At 37.6% G+C, this 24,576-nt stretch overlaps 3 protein-coding genes across 4 annotated transcripts; 1 reads left to right on the plus strand and 2 right to left on the minus strand.

Annotated features, from left to right (window-relative positions):
- Positions 1-12,874: 12,874 nt before the first annotated feature.
- On the plus strand, positions 12,875-14,745 carry LOC119067837 (histone RNA hairpin-binding protein-like). The gene is made up of 4 exons (XM_037171011.1): positions 12,875-13,060; positions 13,151-13,306; positions 13,438-14,075; positions 14,451-14,745. The coding sequence occupies exons 1-4, from the start codon at positions 13,052-13,054 to the stop codon at positions 14,611-14,613; spliced, it is 966 nt and encodes a 321-aa protein (XP_037026906.1). The 5' UTR covers positions 12,875-13,051; the 3' UTR covers positions 14,614-14,745.
- On the minus strand, positions 14,725-17,436 carry LOC119067836 (dynein regulatory complex protein 1 homolog). The gene is made up of 6 exons (XM_037171010.1): positions 17,237-17,436; positions 17,001-17,173; positions 16,357-16,858; positions 15,899-16,274; positions 15,457-15,834; positions 14,725-15,396 (listed from the first exon to the last, which is right to left on the minus strand). Exons 1-6 carry the CDS (start codon positions 17,380-17,382, stop codon positions 14,752-14,754), a joined length of 2,220 nt encoding a protein of 739 aa, XP_037026905.1. The 5' UTR covers positions 17,383-17,436; the 3' UTR covers positions 14,725-14,751.
- A 3,579-nt stretch (positions 17,437-21,015) lies between these two features.
- LOC119067964 (peptidyl-prolyl cis-trans isomerase FKBP8) lies at positions 21,016-24,576 on the minus strand. Of its 2 annotated transcripts, XM_037171296.1 has the most exons (10): positions 24,398-24,573; positions 24,113-24,287; positions 23,765-24,043; positions 23,627-23,709; positions 23,433-23,565; positions 23,239-23,363; positions 22,429-22,471; positions 22,276-22,365; positions 22,055-22,198; positions 21,016-21,149 (listed from the first exon to the last, which is right to left on the minus strand). In XM_037171296.1, exons 2-10 carry the CDS (start codon positions 24,272-24,274, stop codon positions 21,069-21,071), a joined length of 1,140 nt encoding a protein of 379 aa, XP_037027191.1. In that variant the 5' UTR covers positions 24,275-24,287; positions 24,398-24,573; the 3' UTR covers positions 21,016-21,068. The 2 variants fall into 2 exon arrangements, with proteins under 2 accessions (XP_037027191.1, XP_037027190.1); XM_037171295.1 differs by having other exon boundaries at positions 24,113-24,576.

Genomic DNA, 24,576 nt, shown 5'->3' on the forward strand with positions numbered 1-24,576 from the left:
TTCATTTTTTTCCTGCCGCATATATACGAGTTTTACACCCAGAATGAGTATGGGAACGGTTTGTGCTGTGGTCCCATTTTTTATATTTTCGCTGTATTTTTCACTTTCCGCTGATGTACGCCAATTGAAGTAGTGCCTATTTATTACTTTATTGTATCTGCGTCTCGAGTGCATCTTCAAAAACTTGTAAAATGTACTAAAAACCCTTTTTCATTCAGGCGGACCAAAAACGTCACATTCTCTCACCAGAAAACAACAACAACTTTCTCTCACTTTTTTTACACATTTCGTTCCCGGTCACGTCACTTTTCGTGTCCAGTTATGTCAATTTTATTTAGAAACTTCTTACATTTTATTTTGTTTTCATGCCTTGGGCATAAATTACGGAATTTTTCTCGCAATTTAGGCCCTCAGCATGAAAAGTTGTATTACAGTCTTTCATTATTGGAAAGCAGTTCCAATATTTTGTTGAGATAATTTCTTTGTTTATTCTTCTCATTGTACTTTCTTTTGTCGAACGTAGTTCAATAAATAATTCGATCTAAAACAAAAATCGTATGTCCAAAATGGAAAAATTATTAAACGAAAACGAGAAAGTACGGCATTAAAAAGTAAGACTGTTGATTCTTCAACACTAACTAGTACGACTAGCTACCAGCTAGACTCTAGTTTCTTCGAATAGGATGTGGACTTTGGGGGATTTGAGGATAAACACTTAATTCGGGCGTGTTGCCCTTTCAACGTTCGTATTTATTCTGAGGAAAACTATTTTTACTTCCACAAATCAGTGCCAATTCGATTGTTCTTTTTATTTAACCGAGCACTTCGATTGCAAATGAAAACCATTACCGTTCGAGATCCAACATCCTCCCACTATTTTTACGATAGTAAAAATACATAAATCTTGAACGGATCCCACTTCGTCGTAGCTGTCCTTTATCGACTACCAATTGTCCAGTGTCTCTATCGACAACCAATTGTCTACTGTCTCTATCGACGACCAATTTCTTCGGCTTTACGGAATCAACCAACCACTTCTTCTTCGGACTGATAAATCTGATCGAATGACCAAAATCGACACGCGTCTTGACCAATCGAATGCTTTCAATCAAATTTACGAACTTTCCGGCTTTACGGAATCGACCAACCTTCTTCGGCTTTACGGAATCGACCAACCTTTTCTTCTTCGGCTTTACGGAATCGACCAACCTTTTCTTCTTCGGCTTTACGGAATCAACCAACCAACACTGCTTCGGCTTTACGGAATCGACTAACCATTTCTTCCTCGGCTTTACGGAATCGACTAACCATTTCTTCTTCGGCTTTACGGAATCAACCAACCAACACTGCTTCGGCTTTACGGAATCGACCAACCTTCTTCGGCTTTACGAAATCCACCAACCTTTTCTTCTTCGACTTACGGAATCAACCAACCAACACTGCTTCGGCTTTACGGAATCGACCAACCTTCTTCGGCTTTACGGAATCGACCAACCTTTTCTTCTTCGGACAACCAAATTGCTGCTTCGCTATGACAACCGAATTGCTGCTTCGCTATGACAACCGAATTGCTGCTTTTTTCAGACAATGTTGCTTCGCTCCTACAGTCAATATTGCTTCGCTGTGACAGTCAATGTTGAGCCATGGAAAAAACGTTACTCGTACACCAATTGACGATTACGTAACGATTTTCACTTTCCCATTACAAAATCACCAGCCCCAAAAGTCCACCCGGGGGCGCCAAATGTTGACGCAACACAACAATTCGGGCGTGCTGCCCTTACAACGTCTGTATTTATTCTGTCATAATTTCTTTCTACGAGTAATCGATAGGTTTTACTTAAACCGCAAACTGCGATCGACATACTATCGGAGTTTCAACATCCTCCCACCAATTATTTTCCCGAAATAATTTCAACGATTTTGTTCCTTGCTCCCACCGTTTAGAACGACTTATTTATTGGAGAATGAGCTCCTCACATTGACGAGTTGCTATTTGTCCCTTTGACCGGTTGTCCCATTGACGAACGCCTTTTTTCGCCATTGACAAACGCATTTTTTCGTCCCATTGACGACTGATTGCGCGTCCCACTGACGGCTGTCCCATTGACCATAAACGTTTGGTCGTTCCAATGACGATTCCTCTATGTCCCATTGACGGTCTCTTGATTGCGTCCCACTGACGACTTTCGGTTTGCGTCCCATTGACGACTTTCTGTTTGCGTCCCATTGACGACTTTAGTTTTTTCGTCCCATTGACGAGTGCTTGTGCGTCCCATTGACGGCTTCTTGTGCGTCCCCTTGCGACCCCTGTATGATTGTCGAATTCCATCGTTTCGTCCCATTGACTGTTTTTGGTTCCCACATAGGTAAACATTCGACATTGACCAAAAACCATTGCCGTTCTATTAACCGATTTGTTTGTCCCAATGACAAAAAACACAGCAACGGTTTTCCAATTTCTTCAACCTCAAAAGTCCACCCGGGGGCGCCAAATGTTGATTCTTCAACACTAACCAGTACGACTAGCTACCAGCTAGACTCTAGTTTCTTCGAATAGGATGTGGACTTTGGGGGATTTGAGGATAAACACTTAATTCGGGCGTGTTGCCCTTTCAACGTTCGTATTTATTCTGAGGAAAACTATTTTTACTTCCACAAATCAGTGCCAATTCGATTGTTCTTTTTATTTAACCGAGCACTTCGATTGCAAATGAAAACCATTACCGTTCGAGATCCAACAAAGACTCATTGAAACAAACTTTTTATTGTTTACCTGTTGTCTTCGGAAAGACGCACAGAGTTTAGAGGATCTATGTACGATACGTGAGAGAGAGAGAGAGAGAGAGAGAGAGTAATGCGTGAGAGAGAGTAATGCGAGAGAGAGAGTAATGCGAGAGAGAGAGTAATGCGGGAGAGAGAGTAATGCGTGAGAGAGAGTAATGCGTGAGAGAGAGTAATGCGTGAGAGAGAGTAATGCGGACCTTCCATTTAACCGTGTCATTCGTTTTTCCAATACTCTCTCTAGCAAACAAACTATCAGCTCTATGTGTTAAATTCACACCTTATTTCTTTGCATTCTACAAACACTATTCTACATTTTGACTGACTACGCCGAAATTTACATGTAAATTCTAAAGGCTACTTGATACTTTCACCACCTTAATAAAAGTAGTTTGCTTGCTAGAGAGGAGAGTATTGGTTTTTCGCAAGCCTAATCTCGATTCGTGGGAACTCAGGCAGCTGGGTGAGTTATTACAACAACACTGCATTCAATCCAATTTTACAAAACTTTTTTTTTACCTGGAAAATTGATTATCGGGGGGTCGTGAAGTCTAAAATATTGAAATTTACAACACTTAGAGAACACACGACCTTTCTTGTTTTGAACGACAAACAGAGCTGTAGCTCTCCTCTTACCCAAACGGATCATGTGAAGTGAATCAAATGAAGCAGAGACAAAACAAGACTACAAAAAGCAAAAATTTTACCTAACGAAATTAAAAACGGAATTACTTTTCTTTACTGGAAATCAATGAAAAGCGCCCTTTGTCAATGTGCTGATCTTGCCAAAGTGTTAGTTTCGTTTGTGTAGTGATCCAAATTGGATAAAGTCTTCAAATGGCATAATATATTACCCATACCCATCTATCACATGGAAGAGGGTATGTGGTGTTGCTTAGCCTTGACTTAGAACAAGGCATTTAGTAGTGTTACCATTTATTTTTTTAGACACAAAGTATGTTGTTTTACCTATCCTTCACGTCAAACAAAATACATATGTACTGTTGCATTCCCAAATTTGGAACCATTCGGGTTGTGTTACAGTCAAAGGCAGTCAATTTACAGCATAAATTTGCTTCAGCTGTTTTTCAGCTGATCTACACATACAATCAAAACTGGTTTTCCTTGTTCATACGGTTGAAGCTGCAACACGCACGCGCATGATAGTGGTAAAACCGTATAAAGACGTATAAACGGTTGTGATTGTTTGTATGGATCAGCTGAAAAACAGCTGAAGCTAATTTATGCTGAAAATTGACTGCCTTTGACTGTACCCGTTCTTTTTTACAATTCTATCGATCATACACCAGTACATATTCGCGACAGGTCTCAAATCCACGCAATGTTAGGAGCTTCGACTATATTCCAGTTCTATCATTGTTCCATTCGTTCATCCATTGAGTGCATTTTAAGGATATGAAGGCAATAGATTTTGAAAATTGCAAGAGTTTTAAACATTCAGTCTGTCCTTTGTGCTTTTCGTTTTATTTAGTCTCATCCGATTATATTACTCGTGCATCTACATTTAACTGTGCAATATGTGAGTTTTATCGCATACGCGGTGTGATTCCCCGAAAAAATTATTCACCTAGGATATATAAACAAACATTATACTTTTGTAAATTGTCAAAGTGTCATTCGCATATCTTGTTGTCTCGTTTTCGCTTATGCGATAATAGGAGATTATTCACCTCTGTCCACATGTTTATTTAGACACTTGGGGAGTTGTTGCATGAGCCGAAGGCGAATGTTATAACCCCAAGTGTCTAAATAAACATTTGGACAGAGGTGAATACGCTATTTTATCTACCGACGGCGAAATAATAGCACTTTTTCACTGCTATTATTTCACCTAGGTAGATAAAAAAGAATATGCACGTATGACAAGCCGTCTCGGCAAGCCTCGACCGCTAAATCATACGTGCATAATATTTATTAACATGGAATGTTATACCTTCTCAGTTGAAGCATAAATTTCCCTTTTTTTATTTTGCAATAAATTTCCATTCATTCCTCTTATTCTCTTGCTGTAAGTCATGGGTTTTACAAAAGAAAATACACCGTACGCAACACGTTCACTATGATTAAAAATGTATGGAAATGTGAAGAAACGAGCCATCAGAACAGTCGGAGCGTTTGCTGCGACTGAGCCCCGTACAAACCCGTATATCTATTGCGTACGTGACCCTAGTGCGTCTGTCACCCTACTTTGACCGTAAGCCTATGCGCCGGTTAAAGTAGTTAAAGTAAAATTATTATGTAATGTGTACATCTTAGAAATTGCGCATAGCTCAATTACGAAGCCCCGTACGACGTTCCTTTCAAATAAAACAAAAATTTCAAATAGCCCTAAAATTTTAATTTATTGAGTATAAATACACATAGGGCCTAGTATCGGCCTCCGAGGATCCAAATTTAATTTTTTTTTCAACTACATTCTATTCGGCCTTTGATTACCTTCCAAATGAAACAAAAAATACGAAAAACGGATGAAATTTGCTCGAGTTATATGTAAAATACACATAGGGCCCTAGTAGCATTTCACTTCTAAGGCCCTAACTCACGGTCCACTCACCCGATTTTTTCCTGGAATGGTATTGACAATACCTATCATTTGCCGTGTCATTTACATTTCCATCGTTTATTTTGCCATAAATATCACCAAAAGACCTTAAATCACTTAGGTGGCCCTAACTCACGAAGGGCCGACCCGAATATGCCCATCTTCGAACTTAGCCTCACTATTTTGACTATCTTTCAGGGATTTTTTTTTTTGAAGTCGGATTTGATTTACTCAAGATATCGACGTGACAGACAGACGGACAGACGGCCCAAATTTTTATTGCGGATTCGTCATCTATGAACATAGGCAAACACTTTGCCCTTACCGTCTGCTTCGAATTCCATCAATTACACACGGCATCGTAATCCTATAAGCCCCTTCGTACTTCGTACGGGGCTAAAAACGTTAAATGTTAAAATTTTGTGCCCCTTGTTAACACGATAATTTGAGTAAATCTCAAACGATTTTCAAAAACTTTTTCGAAACCTCAGGTCAAGTTCGAAAATGGGCGGTATCGGTTCAACCATCTGGTAGTAGTTCTCGAAAGAAGCCTTTTCTGCTCCTTGTTAACACGATAACTGGAGCAAAGTTCAACCGATTTTCAAAAACTTTTTTTTATTCGGCGAAGTATTGAAATCCCCAGGTCAAGTTCGAAAATGGGTGGCATCGGTTCAACCATCTGGGAGTAGTTCTCAAAAGAAGCCTTTTCTACTCTTTGTTAAAACGATCTGGAGTCTTGTTATTTGATTTTGCCTTGTAGACAAAACCAAATAAACAGAACCAAAATTAAAGAGTGCGAAGTTGGCGGCCAGAGCGAAGCGAGGGCCGCCATTCTCACGAGTTTAATTTTTATTGAAAACATACGTCATTCATTACCGGGGATACAGCCGAAGAAAAATAGATTTCGGTTTTTTCAACGAATACAATCCAAACGATGTTATTTAATCCACAAGCGATTTACAAGTTATAATACATATACATACGTAAATATCGTAACATTGGTAATGCATGTGGGATAAATAGTATTGATTGGATTGTATTGCCAGTTTCTTATTTTTCTTCGACTGTATACAAAGTTTCGAAGATTTTCAGTGAAACTAAACAGTATTAAATCATCAACGAGAAATTGATTAAACCGTTCTAGTAGTTCTTCTTCTAAATGCGTTTTTGTGGTCATCAAAATACAAAATTATATTTCATATTTCATTGAAATTAATCAATAAATCATTGTCAACTAGTCTCTTATACATCTTACTCGCTGCTCATGATCAAAACATTGTGGTATAAACTCAAAAGGAGATACATCCGAAGCAGCTAAAGCTGCTTAACCATCCTCCTAGGTTTTCTTTATGGGACAGATAAATTGCTTGTGAAAACTTTTATACAGACTACAGGATACTAACTCAGTGCAAAAACTTCAGTCTGTATAATCTGCTGGAATCAAAGATTGCGTTTGAACATTTATTCAAAATTAATCCTCCTAATCTAATTTTTGTATAGGACCTTTAATAATTTTACATAATAAGAAATTCATTCTATCATCCCGACGACGATCATCTCGGTAGGTGAATTATTTGTATTAGAATGAGCAATTATACCCTCTCCATAATTTACGCCTCTAACGACTTTTCACATCATGACTCCGCTGAACATTTAAAATAATATGAAAATGGACAAAAAATCACGAAGATTTTAACTCTTTCTTCGAAAGAAGTTTTACAATAATAGCCGAAGCGCATCGGTACTACCTTGGATTAGCCTATTTAAATTTTCAATAAATAATGGGAAACGTTTAATTGGTAATCATTTATTTAAGATCCGTTCAAAAGTCGCAAAATATTTTTAAAGACGTAAATTGAATAAATTGGGTTTAACCGTGAACAACCGTCAACTTTATTAATTTGTAAAAGGATCAATTCACTTTTCCCAAAGAAAATGTTTCACTTCAACATTTCTTAAAAGTAAAATAGATAGCGCAAAAAAAAACAATCACAATCGTCACGTGACAACAATCCCACGACATCGATGTTCAGCAAATTACCGGAAAAAATTGATATTTTTTCCATATGAAAGTTTGCAATGTTCGATAAATCCAAATCAGTTTCCATTTGCATGTGAAGGTTCGAACATGAACTTTTTAAAATTTTAGCGCTCACAAAAAGCGTACCATTTTCGACACCTTTTGATCTAGTACGTTTAGCACTACCATTTTGACGTACATACATCAATCAGAAACATCAGAAACATTGTTGATGTTTACAAACCACAAAATGGTTCTTTGATGCAATTGGAATTTTGTAAAAGTTGAATCGAAAATCGAATATTTTAATATAAAATGTTTAGTGTTTGATGATCAAATGTTGTGCAATCGATAGGCCTTATCTTTTCGCAGGTAATTTAATTCGTAAACATGCACTGATCCAAATTTTTATTTTCGAAAAATTGTTTTAGGAAAATGATCCAGCATCAACTACATTAGATTAGATTATTGCGGTCCGAACTTTAGAAAACAGATTCTTTTTCTTTGAATCGATGCGTTATGACGATATTGTCTCCGTAAACACGAAATTCAAGCGACGCAAAGATCTCAACTGTGAAATAAAATTTTGGTGGCACACCTTGAGGCTCTGGAAACATCGAGTGACCTAAAATCTAAAATCGGTCCAATGACCTCGGACATAAAAATTTTGTTCTAGGACCCCCCTCAACTTTCATTTTTGAACATTTGTCCCGAAGAAACCAAATCTCTACGACGCCATCTTGTGGCCGTACCAACATCAAAGTTGGTACCCTGAATTGACACATTTTGCATCTTTTGTCGGAAACCCTTCCGCCGATTTTTTTAATATATACCTCAATCGATAGGTATTTTCAGCGGCTATCAACCATGGAAATTGCACAAAAATTCTATGTACCGTTTTTGAGAAAATTGAGAAAAACCACTTTTTGGTAATTTGCGGTGGCTCACATGCATGTGGCCGCTCTCAAATGTTTTTATTCGGAAGCGCCGACCTCGAAAACCCTTTAGACACAAATTTCACTACAATCCATTGTATTTACGCGAAATGGCAGCCATTTTTCGTTTCAAAAATTCCGACTTTGAAGCCACCTAGCGGCCAAGCGACGCATAAAATTTTTTTTTGACCTACATTTCCTGAATCAGCATCAAAAGCTCTACCGAAATCAACCGTAAAATCGTTAGGTCCGAGGTACGGCCTCAGTCCTAACCTAGGTCCGAACTCAACTTTTTCCCATCTCGCCACCCCACAAAACACGCCTATCTACTTTTTAGATTTTTAGAAAGTACGATGCCCTGCGGGCATCGTGTAATAGATGCCGGGACAGTCATGTATTAAGGCGCAGCGCTGCGCGCTGCGCTTGCAATAAAAGTACCATTGAGAATCTCCGACAAACAGTCAAGGGATCTGACCCACCCAGGTGGAACCTAGTACAATACAGACTTAATAAAACCCACTTTTGGTCAGAAGGGTCCCAACCGAAATTGCAACACGAATATTCTGTTTAAATCCGATAGCCAACAACGATTGTAAAACTTAAACATTACCGTAAAAAAGGACTTATCTCACATTTAAAACCCACACATCGAATGAGGATGGTAGTCCGACAATAAAGTAAAATAATAAAAAAAGGATATCAAGTCAACACGATGGAACTAATCCTCACCTTAAAACAGTGTTCTCGTACTGAATTAAAATAACGGTCATCGATATTAGAGAGATTGTGCAACTGAGTGTTGACTTACTAATGTTTAACCCGGTTTGCACCTTTCCTGCAGCTGTTTCCTTTGATCGGTTGTTAGATTAGTTGCGCCTTCGGCTGATTGTATGTCGACAATGTGCGCATCATGGTAGGCTTTAACAATATCTCACAATATCTCTAATAAATGTAGCAGTTTAGATGTAAAAACTTGGTAAAAACGACTGCAAATTTGAGATTGTTTACATTCATAAGTGGGTGGAGTCATTTCTGAATTTTCATACCTGAAAACTCAGAATTTAATTTTGCAGAAAAATTTTATGTTTATTTTACGAACCATGTAGATGGTTTTACCCCAGAAAAATGTCACTAGTCTTGGGCTTCAGCCTACTTTTAATTTCACAAATTTTGATATTTTGATTAAATTGACGAAAGATTTGCGGCATCTTGAAGAGCTAAAAATTTCTCTTATGCTTCCCAATTTTCCTGAGCAAATTATGTCAATGGATCGGATTAAAGAAATGTTGCAACATGCCAAAAAACTGACTAAACTCAACATACACTGGCCAAGAAATCATTTGTGCCATTTTCAGGAAAAAGATTACAGTGAAATACTGCTGACCGTAAAATATCGCAGCGATTCACTCAAATTGATCATGAAATCAATAACTTCGGGGAACAAATCCGTCACACGCAATATCCAAATAACATATTTGAATACTGATGCGCGTTTTCTGACTATCACAAACCGGTTTCATAGATCATCTTCAAGATACGATACTTTCAGACGTAACCTCACTTAAGTTTCGTTAAATATTTCGTTCATTCATTCATTTGTATGAGTTTTTTTAACATGGATGGCATTTTCCTAACGTGGCCTTGAAGACGATCTATAGATAGAAGAAAATTCATCAACACCAAAGAATTCAATTTACTGACCAGAACGATTGTATACGTACAAAATGACACATAGAAAATCTAGCAAATTCATTTTCCAAAAATAGTCTTGTTCGAGTATATAGTTGTGTGAACTGAACGCTACATCACACGCCCCAAAGACACATCCTCCGTAGGTTAGTATCCTCTATTATTATCGAATACGAATTGAAGATCGTCGGAGAAAAACAATAAAAATTCTACTGACAGAAAAAATATTAAATCTTTAAAGTCCTATTAGATCTCGCCGCCTGTTCGAATAATTGTTAAAATGAATCTTAAAATTGGTGTAGACGGCAAGGGATGCAGCTATTTTCATCCGAAGTTAACAATATTAAAATTAACGGTAAACCAAAGCATAGAACAGGTCACTATTCGCGATTTGCACGTGATATAGGTTTGTTCCAAGGCCATATGAATTGTCAAATTTCATCCACAGAACCATAACCTCAATAATATTTCTGTGTAAATCGCGTAGGCGACGTTGCTCGATTTGTATGAAATATCACGTAAGCGACGTTGCTGTGGATCAAATTGTTGTTGTTCGGGTTGTCAAAGTTCGTGTTTACAGTTACTTGGAACAAACCTATAGGTGACACTACTTTCTGTGTTGAATGGGTTGAATGTCGCCATAATTGGCGATTTGCAACGAAGGGTACGAAGCGTAGCGGAAATAAATCGAAAATACCTGCATCCGATATTCAAAAATTTTCAACATAGAAAGTGGTGACATCTGTTGAACATTGAAATCGCGACTAGTTACATATTATAACTCGTTAGGTATAAGTACTGAGTTGGCAATTAATGTTTTCAGGAAAGTGATGCATCACCGAGAAGAGCTGAAATTGACTCATTGCCCTAAATAATTAAGTTGCATTGTGCTCAACATTGATTGTTTGAGGTTTTTATTATTTTTGTCAAGCCGATCATATTTTCACACGAGATTGTGATAATTGATCAAACGTACTCCGCCTATTCATAAAATTGGAACCAATAATTTCAGTTATTTGTTTAATGAAATCACAGTGAATGACATTTTTCATTATATTTACAATAAGAAACGCATCAACGTTGCAATTAGAAAAAACTTTCTATGTCAATGGGAACCAGCAGGGCATCGATGGGTCAAATATACAGACATGATTCACTGAAATATTTAGTAGGTCTCAGAATTATGAAAAATTTAGCGGGAGTAATTATACCTAAGTAAATCAGAAGTAAGTGTGTTTGTGTGTGTGTGAAATCTGGTTAATATCGAGTGTAGGCACACATCTACTGATGTTAAAGGTTCAGCGCCTTTGCAGTGTAGAAGGGATTTTACTGTTTTATAGATCCACTGAAGATGGCGTTACGCAAGGTATACAAACACTGAAGGTTATACAACCAGAGAGTTGCTAATATGACGACTGGGTCGTTTCGACGGATAGAGGGAATATGTCGAATGACAGTTGGGTTTTTGAGAGAAAATTCAATACATTTTCGCTCAACCAATTTCAAAATCATTCGACATATTCCCTCTATCCGTCGAAACGACCCAGTCGTCATATTAGCATATCTCTGAATACAACCCCACAGCGGAATTCATTTTTGTATTCATAGTCATGTTTAATTGTGACGTTGGTTTTGAGTTTGTATGGGATCGAATTCGCCTTATCCATAGAGGTGCTAATATGACGACTGGGCCGTTTCGACAGATAGAGGGAATATGTCAAATGATTTTGAATTTGAACGATAGAAAATGGATTGAATTCTCTATCAAAAAATCAGCTGTCATCCGACATATTACATCTATCGCCTCTATCCGTCGAAACGACGTCCCAGTCGCCATATTAACATCTCTCTGACGTTACTAAGAGCTGCAACTCTGCGCAAACGAATTTAGAAATGTGCTACATAATGAAACAAAATTCCAGTGAAAGTACAGTGTGCAACTGCGAATTCGCATTAACTTCAGTGTTTATATACTTTGTATTGGGTTTTACGTTCGTAAAATTAATTTAATTTATGGCAGTGTTCATTTGAGTTTATTCTGGCAGAGTGTATAAGTTCCCTGATTTGACGTTTCAAAAATAAACCACTACAGCCTGGTTTACTTTATACTCTGCCCAGAGAGGTGCTAATTGCTAATATGACGACTGGGTCGTTTCAATGGATAGAGTGAATATGTCAAATGATTTTGAATTCGGTCGAGAGAAAATGTATTGAATTCTCTCTCAAAAAACCAGCTGTCATTCGACAAATTCCCTCTAGAGGGAATATGTCGAATGACTTTGAAGTTGGTCGAGAGAAAACGTATTGAATTATCTTTTAAAAAAATCAGCTGTCATTCGACAAACTACCTCTAGAGGGAATACGTCGAATGATTTTGAAGTTGGTCGAGAGAAAATGTATTGAATTCTCTCTAAAAAAAACAGCTGTCATTCGACAAACTCCCTCTATTCGCTCTATCCGTCGAAACAACGTCCCAGTCGTTATATTAGCATACTGACTCTGCCGTGAATCGATCCAACTTTTTCCAAATATGAGCAAGTAGTGCTAACCTTTACATGTCAACGTGTAAATAAATAAAATATTCCGACATAAATGAATCTCGAATATTGTTGTTTGTGACGGGGGGCCGCAACAAAACAACAGAATATAGCAATTGGAATTATTTATCGTTCGTGAAGGGTTCGCTAGCGAAGTTACACTCACACAACGACAAAAATCTTGTAAAGTTGCTGTCAACAATTCAGAAATATTGCAAATATGTGTGTATGATTGTGGCATGGTCATTAGCTTGATTTGAAAATATTAAACCGCCAAAACTATTCCAATGATATTTTATGATACACTGCCATCTATCAGAAACACGAAGGTCATTTCACTTTGGCGCCTTTTGTTGAAGTCATTGTAAACACAAACATTGGAGTGTAAGGATCGAGACTGAGAAAATTTAAGTGACAAATTGTCCTACGAACGGCTTATTAATTTTATAAAAAAGTTGTTATTTAAGTGACTGTGTCTGCATAGGCACTGTAAAGAAGTGTACTGCAAAAAGAAAGCGATTAAATGAGCAAGGTATTTACACGATAAGCGTCTGGTGTAGCTAATCACTTTTCAAATTTATTGTGGAGCTCTAATTGTATTTTTGAATTCATTTATTTGTAGATGCTGTGTGATAGCAATTCTGTGTCGCTTATGTCAATTGACAATAGTTCGTCTTCCATTGTTTCGGAGCCAAATAAAAAAATTTCGCCGGTAAAACGTGCTGTCAATAGCTGGTGGGATGAGGTTGAAGCAGCCGAACATAATGTATTCGAACAGGTAAGAGCTAAAATTTCACGATTCCATGTCAGGCTAGATGGAATTTAAAACGATGCCCAAGTCTAAAACAGAGAGATTTGATGATTGCCTGCGATGTAACTGAATTTAAAATTAAAAACAAAATTTTTTAGGAAGACGCCGTTAACGAAGTTGCACTGCAACCAATCAAGTGTGAGACATCGGGCACTGAACAGAAAATTGTCGTAAAAATGGACCCCGATATGCTCACGTTTTCCAATAAAATCAAAGTCATCAAAGAAGAATCCGCCGTTGTTGACCGGGTCAATGTCAAAGACGAAGAATCGACTGTTGTTGACGGAGTCAAAGTCAGAGACGAAAAATCGAATCGATCAAATGAAGTCATTAAATCGAATGATTTAAATAAGCGAGAAATTAAGCTCGAGTTCGTAGATTCAAGTAATGACGAAAAATACGATCGTCTCGTCCGTGAGGTAAAGTCCAAAATACCATTTAAACGACGACTGTCTGGTGACAGTCGTTCCAACAGTCCAATATCATTTTTTCCTATGGAAAATGGCTACGAAAATAACGATGCTGCCGAAGCATCAAAGTTAAACCAATATGATCAAGAAGACGGCGCCACAACGAGTCAGACTGGTTCGGGCACCACTGGACGTGGCCACGGTAAGCGTCGTCGCTGCAATCAAGAAATAGAAACAAGTGCCGAAATTTTGGCGAGACGACAAAAGCAAATTGATTATGGGAAAAATACCATCGGATACGACAATTACATCCAACAGATACCGAGGTATGTGTATATCGAGAGCGACATGCTGATTAAATTTCGTTTCTATTTTTAGCGGAAAATTTTCAATTTTCTGAATCGTTTCCGTTCGCTGAGTCGTAAATGATTTTGATTGTAATGCTTAGTTTCCTCTTACCAAAAAAGTACTCCGTGTGAGAGACAAAATTGAATTTTTTCAATTTTTCCTTTGTTTATTTAACAGTTTCCTCTCTCACGGCTCTCTCACGGAGTACTTTTTGTTGATTGGAATGGACACTTAAAGTTATAAGTACCATGCCTTCAAGAGAAGATCATCGACCTCTCACCCTCGCAATTTTTATCTTTTTGTTTTCGTTTCATTTCTTTAAATAATTTGTGATTCTATACCTTTCCAAACAGAAACAAACGAACGAAAGATCACCCATGGACTCCACCGAAACAGTTCAAATACAGTCGACGTGCTTTCGACGGATTAATAAAAGTCTGGCGCACAAAACTCCATTGCTTCGATAATGCGACCAATGATGCAGATGGATCATCTGAATCGGATGACGTTAAATGATTCTGGTTTTTTTTTTCGCGTTTATTATTATTATTATTAAAACGAAAAATTAGTCGAGTGAAAAGTATGTTAATTTTGCTAAAAATTTCATCGAAAATTTATTTTGTGACCATAAATTTTACACGCAAGAAATTTGTTTCAATTCGTTTGCAGCACTTCCTGTAGCATATATTTGAGCTGAGCATTTTGCCGCCGTAGTCTATCACAATCCCCATGCAGCTTCTCTCGTATCTTTAATTGCACCAAATAATCGGAAAGACCACATTCCAACGACGACCACAAGTGAGCATGTTCTTCGGGAAAAATTGTCCGATAGTTGGTCCACAGCAATTCAATTTGATCTTTCCGTTGTGCCGGATTGATGCACAAATCAAGTATGCCGTTGCGTTTCTTCTTTTTTCCATTTTCGTGCGATTTTTCCGTTTCCATCGATTTAATTGTCATTTCCAGCGCTGAGAGAATGTGAGCATAATTTACAGATAATTGATGAATGGAATCGGTTGTCGTTTGATCGGTAGAATTTCGATTCAAATCTTCAATGAGCCTCATCAAATCCAAGTCCAAGGAAACATTGTCGATTTTATCGTCAGCATTCGGTACTACAAATGACGATTTGTCTGAATCGTTTGACAGTGATGGAGATCCTATTGTTGAAATGGTTTGTGCCTTTCCTTGACCATGGATTTCGATTACTTTTTCGTCTTCACATTGCGAGCAATGTGCTAATAATTCCAAATTCGTAAAAAACTTCCTTAAACTATCTGAATTCTCTAGACCAACAGCCTGGAAGGAAAGTAATTATTTCTCTGGAGCCAATGTCCTTTATTATCTTTCACGGCTTACTGAAAAAATATTGGCCAGCTGAGCGATCTTTTGCTCTTCTGGCGTCATATTGCATAATTGGAATACTTTAGGAAGATCTTTATCGATCATGTAGTTCATACTGCCGACTATTGTTTCGAAGACATTCTGAATCAATTTCCAATCATACTTCTCAGTCAAATTTCGAGTAATTTGCGCCTCTTCACTGTCCGTGCTACCTGAACGTGGCGATTTACCACTCATTTGCAGAGATTCTAAATTGGAATCCACTAAATTATTTAAATCGGGTAGTTCCCAGCGGATTCCCAGGTGCTCTTTGAAGAATATTTTATTGAAGGCGCAAATTTGAGACAACAAATCATTGGCTTCTTCTAGGTTCATTTTCAGGATATTTTGGAACTACAAACAGAGGGGCAAAGTAACGTTCCGACGAATATATGGATAAGCAAACTATTGGCCACACCTTTGACTCATTGTCCCTGATTGCAATTTTAGCCTTCACTTCCAATTTTGATAGACGGTCTCGAATCTTTTGGCAGTTATCCTCAATTTCAAAGGATTTCGTTTTGAAAGTGTTCTTAGTCTCGCTAATTTCCTTCCTCAAATTTGATGCTAAATTGACCAACTTCAACCAAATTTTCTTCTGTGCTTCGTACACTATTTGATTGGCATTTTCAGTGTTTTTCTTCTCCAACACTTGATAGTTGTAGTTGAATTTGAGTGAATTCGAGAAATACGTAGCCGTTTTTTCCTCTAATTCCATTTCCATGTTCTCTTGGTCCTTTTCCATAATCATGCGAAACGAATGAGTCACTTCATCGTACTCGGTGCGCAACTCTCTGAAAGAGTAGAAATCAACCATTTCGGCTCAAAGCTCCCTCGCAAGAACGATTCTACAAACAAAGCAACTTTCTTTGGTACCTGAATTTGATTTGCAACGATGCTTGATACTCCCGTTCCGCATCGTATTTCTTATCAATGTTGTCCAACATACTTGTTATGTCCTTGCCCACAATAATTTCGTTGGAAAATTCGTGACGACACTTATACAGTCTTTCGTACTCATCCTGATGAAACTGATTGATTGTTTCGTCCAATTTTAAAATTTGTCGAGCATAGCACTGCTTCAAGTGTTTTAAATAGTTATTGACCCGTTGCATGAGATAATGTAGATCGTAGTCCTGTTTCTCTAACATCGACGTGTGCGATGCATTGATTCGAATCAAATCATTTTTGATCGTTTGAATGATGTCGTCCCTTTCTTGCATGACTTCTAGAATTTGAGTTTGAAGAAGTTTCAAAGTTTTCAGAAATTTGGACGGCTCATCATTATGTCGAGACCTGAGCGTTGCCCAACGATCGTGTATTTTGGATAATTTTTCTTCTATGCCGACAGACTTCTCTTGCATGTGTTCCAACATACCTTGACAGAGTATACAGAACGTTTCATTAGTTTCAACCTGTTTTTATCGTCAAATTTCTAATTCTTCAGCTGCCCTTTCGACTTATTCAATTTTTCGTGGCAACGAAAAAATAGTTTAGTCTTAACACCACCTTTACAGTACCTTCCTCATATGTCTTCTCTCGTTTTCTTTGCTCCAGTTGACGCTGTTCACAAGAAACTCGGATATTCGTCATTAGGTCATTGCCTTTTTGGTGCAACTTTTCCAGCTCTAAGTTGTGCTCCAACATTAGTACTTCAACAACATTTCCCTCTTTCGCTTTCTGATCATATGTTCTGTAAAAACAAATTTAGTTGGTTCAAAAATTGTGTTCCGTCGAATGTTGGGACTGTGCTAACCCTTTTCGGGATGCCATGAACCGATCTTTACACGTTTTGTCGATTCTATCAACTTTGGCATCCAGAGGTAGATATTCATCTTCTTTAAATCTCCTATATAAATCGTGCGGATAGGTTAGGGTCAATGACTCTCTCGTCTTTTCCATATTCACGTTTTCGTTGCAGTCAAATGGTGGGACAACCTATTTTTTGACTTAAAGTTTCGCTTACTGTGACGCAAATTATTAATTTAATTTTGCTTCCTCAAGATCCGTAAAATGTTCTTAAATTCAAAAAAATCAGCACTTCCTGCTTAGGTTGGTTCTGCTTGAGGCCTTACATCGCATGTAAACATTAAACTGCTTAAACCTGGCCTTAAGAAGTCAACTATAGAGAAAATGGATGATTTACACCGATAAACTTACACAAATATTTGCATTTTATGTTTGGGTTGCTGTACGGAAAACATCAATTTTACCGTGTCGCGACATTACATCACCAACACATTAATATCTTCCTGAAATTTACCGTTTTTAGGGCTACATTTCCTGTTAATCTAAACGGTCTATTGGCGTAGTACTTCGTCTATTGATACCGTTTTGCAAATAGGAGAAACTTACACATCAAAGGTACATTAATCGTGACGCTAACCATGTCTGGTGTCATGGCAAAGAGACCATTACGGATCAGGAAAAACAGTTTTTTGATTTTTCCATTTCGTTTCGGTTTTCGGGGAAACGCTCACGGTTGGTTTGAAACGAGATTAAAATTCAATAATTCTGTAGGTTTTTGCTTGTTAGGTCTTTTTTAGTGAGCCAACAATGATTTATCAATCGTCTTAAATACAATAGCTGCAATATTAATTGAATTTTAGAAGAAACCAGAATTTCCGCATCAGCCCAATAGTGACATCTACACCAAAATAAGTCATATCTGACTTCTTCGACACTCAATTGTTGTCTAATAAAAAGGGTGCGCGTCGCGACCGATGCGTATCTTGTTTGGAATTGTTACAAAGCTTAAGCTTAGGGATAAGCAAATGTACATATTTTGATTTTAAAAATAAGTTGGAAGTGTTCGAAGATATCGCCCATTGAAAATCGTGATTTTTCGACTACTTGGGGCTACAGCTGCCCAACCAGATGTTCCAATGTGAATTTTTTTTTATGAAAAGTCTTAGAATTAGTCACACTACCGATCCCAATATATGTCAGAATTAACTGCTACTCTACCTGTCGTGGAAGACACAGCAGCTGGTTCTCGGAAACGGCCCAGCCGTTCGGTCTGATTTTTTCCTGTGTGATGTTCTTGTCCATCACTGATTAATATAAAAAAGAAAAAAAAATTATTGGTGGTTGGCGTTCCCTATTTAATCTCGTTTCAAACCAACCGTGCGCTAGCAGTTCACCGATATTGGCGAATTTTTTACCACTTTTCAATTGTTGTCACATCTCAGTGTAGATGTTTTTTAATCCCAATGAGACATGCAATTACCTTTCTACAACCCTTCTACCCCACACGACCTTGTACATTATGTGAATCTGGAGAGATTTCCATAATGAAAGTGCACCTTTTCGGTTTTTGATCACACCTTGCATTAGCCACAAGTATCAAGGGATCCTTTTTCTGAAAGTGGTTTCCAATACGTTTCTAGGCAATATAAAAAAGTCAACTGGAAAAGGGATTCCGATTTCGGTAGGCAGATTTTTATTTCAAAACTTTTCGCTCGCCGTTTGTTACTGACAAAGTGAAACACGTTGTCGTTCCATGGCATGGAATGAAATAAAAGACCCACACCACACTTAGCGTATATAAATCATTTTTATTTTTCCTTTTTCTCATTTTGATATAATTGAATCTGAGTCAATTTTCTCTTTTGTTATATATTTACAATTAATCCATTACCGTTGAATAATGTTTTTATATGGAATGATCACCACTTTGTTATTGTTTTAATCTGTATTGCTGTGTAAAGCGTTTTTTTTAAATAGATCTGTGTGTTTTGTGTATTATAATAAATTGCGTTATGTTCTAGTTTTCACTTCTTCTACGCAATTGACACAATTTTATCTTGATTATGTACAGAAGTGAAAATGCTCGAGGGGTGCTCCGCAAAATCTGGTGGAAAGGTTCGTGATCATGTAATCATACAATGTTTGCACTGACATTGATACATGTGCGCCGGCTGGCACCGACAAAATGTTTTCATATATTGACGTCATTTTGCGCCGCCAATCACTAAAACTGACTGAATTTATATGGAAATCAAGCCACCCTTTTTCACTCCAAGTCCGGCGCACATATCTACCGACATCAATACAAAATCGCAAAATTAATGTCACAAGATTTTCGGATAGTTGGTCCACCCCTCCGAAAATAATGTTGATGTCTCTCTCTGTGTAAATGCAATAAAATTCTTGTTCACTACCAAAATCAATCGATGGACGTTCGTTTGAGGTGTCTTACACAATTATCACAAAAAGAATTTTGTTTCCAAGTTATATCGTGAAAATACGAAATTATTCACCGAAATCGATTTAACCTCTCACAGACGTTAAGCATATCACCTGTAGGTATAATATCGAGTCACTGCTTTTGATTTAGAAATTTTCATCGGATTCATCTACTACTTCATTAGGTGTAACATTTGGGTGAATCACATAACGCTACAGCATATGGTACAGTATGCAGTATACAGTAACTTATCTCGTTGTCGATAACATTAGCAAAGCCGTCGGTAAAAGGTTAAAGTTTGATAAAAAGCTCAGTTTATCGTAAATAGTTCGATTAAACGATTAATGAAAGCACTATGCAAGCAATACGAGTATCATTCGATTCGTAAAAATTCTTGCCTCTTCAAAACAAAAAAAATTTGAAAGTTGTGCTAATAGACCAGTGCTCCCACGCCACTTTTAGTTACTCATAAGGCGGTTTGAAATCTGTGCCATATTATTACATTTTGTTCTCCAATTTTTATGAGTCCTCGAAGGGCGCTGAAGATCATTATATATCGTAGAAAAACCAAATTCGTGTCCAAATGAAGGTATTGGCGTGAAATGATTAATAAATTGTTTTTTGAAAGAGTTGTCGTAGGTCTCGCACGACAGGCTTTTTAATAAAAAAAAATATTTTGATTCTTCAGTTGACACCACTACCTTCATATTTTGACATCGACCTGGACTTTCTGCGGCCTCAATAGTAAAAGTCGCCGAACAAAACTGGTTTTCGCACCGGGTGATAACATGGCACATGAACACTGTAGACTAATGAGTGCCTCAAAGTGCCGTGGAACACTGGTCTTCAATCAAAATGGCGCGTAGATGATTTTCGGTTTGAGTTTCGTTTTTTTTCCAAATACACCGCGAAAAGTACAATGCACCACTGGCACGTTCTAAACCGGACACACCTTATCAAAATCTGATAAATAATTTGATTTAAGCAAAATTTAAAAAAAAATAATCGAAATTTATGCATCCAACAGACAACGTCCACTGGACATTATACTTGGTATTGATCCCGGTTGTGTACATTCGTATTCATTATATATAATTCAATTCAATGCAAACAATTCATCACAACAAAGATACTAGACAACATAAAAGCAAAAATTGTTTTACATAAAAAAAATGATCGATGAATGAATGGCAATGCGACTGTTAGATTGAACAATGTTTCGGCAAGTGTTGTGTAATCGGATTTATACTAACGAACAACAAAGTTAAAGAAAAAAAATTAATTGAAATTCTATCGTCGAAGTGATCATGGAACTAATTTTGAAATTTTTTTAAATTTTTAACATTTTTTTTAAACCAATTGCAAACGAAAATGTCGTAGAGGTTTCAAGAAAAAATCATTAAAAATATTTGTATCTGTACATAGCCACGCCAGCAACACCAACTAGAATTGATCCTATTAAATATCCCCAGAGTTTGAGCTGTAAGGTTCAAACAAAAATTTCAGTTTATCAATCGACGGTTCCTATTCAGACTATAATGAAGGATCCTTTTAAAAAACAGCTGACCGAAATCGGACGTGTTTTCTAGTGGAATTTTTTATATGTCCAGTAAGGTATTCGACCCTAGAAGCCAAAACTACTTCAGAAAAAATTCTTCGAAGCTTGTGTGGCCTGTGTAAGGTGAACAAAAACCGAAAACATGCACTTTTCTTACCAAATTTTCTCCAGTTACACAAGCCGTACAGGGCCGTGTAGGGCGTCATTAGAAAGGTAATTGCATGTACTTTAGGTCTTATTGGGGTCCACACTGAGATATGTGCAGTTGAAGTTTTCAACCGAAAAAGACTGAAAAATTACACTTTTCTTACAGGAATTTCTTGAGGTACACGAAACGTACAGGGCCGTGAGAAGTGTCATTGGAAAGGTAATTGCAAATAGGGTCTTATGGGGGTTCGGAAGCATTTACAATGAAATATGGGAAATTGAAATGCTTAAGTGCTCACATTTCATCGTAGATGATACCAAACTTCCGTAAGACTCACTTGCCCTAAAACAACATAAAAATTACCTTTCCATTGACACCCCACGCGACCTTGTACCTTTCGTGTACCTCGAGAAATTTCTGTAAGAAGAGTGCATGTTTTCAGTCTTTTTTTCGGTTAAAAACTTCAACTGCACATATCTCAGTGTGGGTGCTATTTGCTCTGGAAGTACATGCAATTACCTTTCTAATGACACCACACACGATCCTGTACGGCTCGTGTAACTGGAGAAATTTCTGTAAGAGAATTGATGTTTTCGGTTTTTATCACCTTACACCCACACAAGTCGAATACCTTCCTGTCGACTGTTCATCAAAAGAATCCCTCAATTCATTCGCATACTTTCGGTACATCCTCATTTTTCGACATTCGTCCCGGTCGACGGTTTTTTTCCTCAATTCTCTGGGCTTGGCCCAACATTTTCTGGTACATGTCTTTCTCGTTGCGCGCCTCACGTTTCGATTTCAGTATGCATTTACCCAGCAACTGAGTGAATATGAAGCAAAAGAGATTTTAGATAAATTTGAAGTTCGCGAACACATTGTTGTAATAGAATAACTTACTTGTTGAATGGCTTTACTATCGGGATCAAGTGTTGCAGCTTTTTGTAGTACAGGAATCGAAGCGTTGATTTCACCCTTGGCCTCGAGAATCTGATGGAAATGGTCAATGAACATTCATTTTGTGCATTTTTTTGACTTTCAAATATAACTCACTTTTCCCTTTCGAAATAGCGCTTTGACGTTATCCGGTTGGCATCTTGGAAAATGTAAAAAAAAATATTTAATAAAACTCTGAGTTCTTTTTATCGAAATTTCTAGGCAGTGGAATTATTCTCATTCAAATCAAACAGTTACAAAAAGGGTCAATCAAACGTGAAAAATAAAACAAACTCGAAACCGGTTTTTTGCTAAATACTCTAGGCATGCAGAGCTAGAATGGGTAAAAATACCACTCGGTCAACTCATTTGTTCAGCCAACACACTTCAAGCATCTTCTCAAAAGATTTGTTTCTTCTATAAAAAAAGTGCCGTGGACACATAAGAAGAGATAGATGCATATGATACAATCTTTGTAAACAATTACAGCATCATGACATGACATCAAAGGACTGAATGAGCTGGACAACTGAACATTTCCCGGAAAACCGTCAAGTCTTTTCGCAGTTATCAGTTTAGCAACTTCCGATTGGTTTCATTCGTTCGGACTTGACTCTCTGACATGACATGACATCAAAGGACTAAATGAGCTGGACAACTGAACATTTCCCGGAGAACCGTCAAGTGTTTTCGTACTTATCAGTTTAGCATCTCCCGATTGGTCTCATTCGTTCGGACTTGACTACTCTGACATGACATCAAAGGACTGAATGAGCTGGACAACTGAACATTTCCCGGAGAACCGTCAAGTCTTTTCGTACTTATCAGTTTAGCATCTCCCGATTGGTTTCATTCGTTCGGACTTGACTACACTGACTTTCCCACAAACTGCCTAGTCATGACACGCACACATATTACGCCATTTACCTTAAAACATTTTCAACAGACGATAGAGCCGCTTCGTACGCCGATATTTTCATTTGAGCAGCGGCCAAATTATTGTAGACCTTAACACGAATCTCTAGCAATTCCTGGAGCTCAGCATTGGTAAACTGGAAATTGATTGGTCGAGTTAAAAATTGCGGCAAAGCAACGAACAACTAGAACGCCAGAAAATTTACATCATTTTTGGTTGGAATCTCAATGCCGGGTCCATTATCGTTTAAGTATTCCAATGCGCGCCGGTACAATTGAATTGCCAGATTACTTTCGTTTCGTTCGTACCAAAAGTTTCCTCGTTCACGTTTTCGGTTTCTAATCGAAATAGAACATTGGTTAGTTGAATATACGGTCGAAACGAATGTCACACCCTTACCCAATAGATTTACGTAGTTCGAATGATTGATCCTCAAGGTCGCCCTCTTCATCACAACTTAACAGTTCAACGGTATAAGTGACCTATCACGGAAAACTGGTTTGAATCAGAAATCGACAACACAATTTTGTTTCATACTTTCGCTCCAGGTGGTATCGATGCCGATGGATTTTGTTCGTTTTTTAAACCAATTGTCCCATAAGCGAACCGTGACTCACATACAACTTCCGCAGTTTCACCCAATCCCATTAACGGTAATGCCATGTCAATACCCTGAACCACTTCGTTGTCACCAACATGGACAATCAGATCCTGTTGATTCTCAACCACTGTTCCATTCTCCAATTTTCCAATCGCATTTATTTTGCATATATCGCCCCGTTGTGGCTTTATGTCCGGATGACCTTCGACAAGTACCTAACCACAACAATTGGAGCAATCATTGAAGCGACAATACGCTCGACACAAAATTGACTTTGGACTCACTTTCTTCGTCAACTGTCCAGTTCCAATAATGTCCATTACATCATCGACTCTTTTCTCTGATGTGTCGGCATTTGTGGCTGGTAAATTATCAGTTGATTCTTTCAAGTCATTGGCTAAACTTAAATCTTCAAATGAACTGCTATTGGATTTTTCCGTATCCATTTTTTTTGTGATCCTACAAGTCAACAACAAAACTTTTATCAGTCCAACATCAACTTTTTGGTTGACTCGAAATTGCGAAATAAAATTTATAGAAAGTTGCGTTTCACAGACGATGATATTTACTTTACGAATAAAAATTGTTCGGTCGAATCGCTAACCCTACAAGTGAATTAACGGAAATGATAATTTTATTGTCGAAATGGTCTCGGGTTAAATCTTACAGCAAAAATATTTCAGAGAAATTAAACAAAAAAAACTGATTTTGACAATTGAAACACTCGCAGTTTCATTGATACGTCTGA

The sequence above is a fragment of the Bradysia coprophila genome (assembly GCF_014529535.1).
Source record: "Bradysia coprophila strain Holo2 chromosome X unlocalized genomic scaffold, BU_Bcop_v1 contig_130, whole genome shotgun sequence".
Taxonomy (NCBI): domain Eukaryota; kingdom Metazoa; phylum Arthropoda; class Insecta; order Diptera; family Sciaridae; genus Bradysia; species Bradysia coprophila.

Bases quoted from the DNA above. Each gene is read 5' to 3' on its own strand.
- LOC119067836 (XM_037171010.1), bottom strand. From the start codon at position 17,382: ATGGAAAAGACGAGAGAGTCATTGACCCTAACCTATCCGCACGATTTA. The intron at 17,174-17,236 runs GTTAGCACAGTC...TTGTTTTTACAG, and splicing joins TTCATGGCATCCCGAAAAGG to AACATATGATCAGAAAGCGA. The intron at 16,859-17,000 runs GTACTGTAAAGG...TACTCTGTCAAG, and splicing joins AGAGAAGACATATGAGGAAG to GTATGTTGGAACACATGCAA.
- LOC119067964 (XM_037171295.1), bottom strand. From the start codon at position 24,274: ATGGATACGGAAAAATCCAATAGCAGTTCATTTGAAGATTTAAGTTTA. The intron at 23,364-23,432 runs GTAAATTTTCTG...ATCAATTTCCAG, and splicing joins AGATTCCAACCAAAAATGAT to TTTACCAATGCTGAGCTCCA. The intron at 22,199-22,275 runs GTAAGTTATTCT...ATATTCACTCAG, and splicing joins ATAGTAAAGCCATTCAACAA to TTGCTGGGTAAATGCATACT.
- LOC119067837 (XM_037171011.1), top strand. The intron at 13,307-13,437 runs GTAAGAGCTAAA...AAAATTTTTTAG, and splicing joins AACATAATGTATTCGAACAG to GAAGACGCCGTTAACGAAGT. The intron at 14,076-14,450 runs GTATGTGTATAT...CTTTCCAAACAG, and splicing joins TACATCCAACAGATACCGAG to AAACAAACGAACGAAAGATC.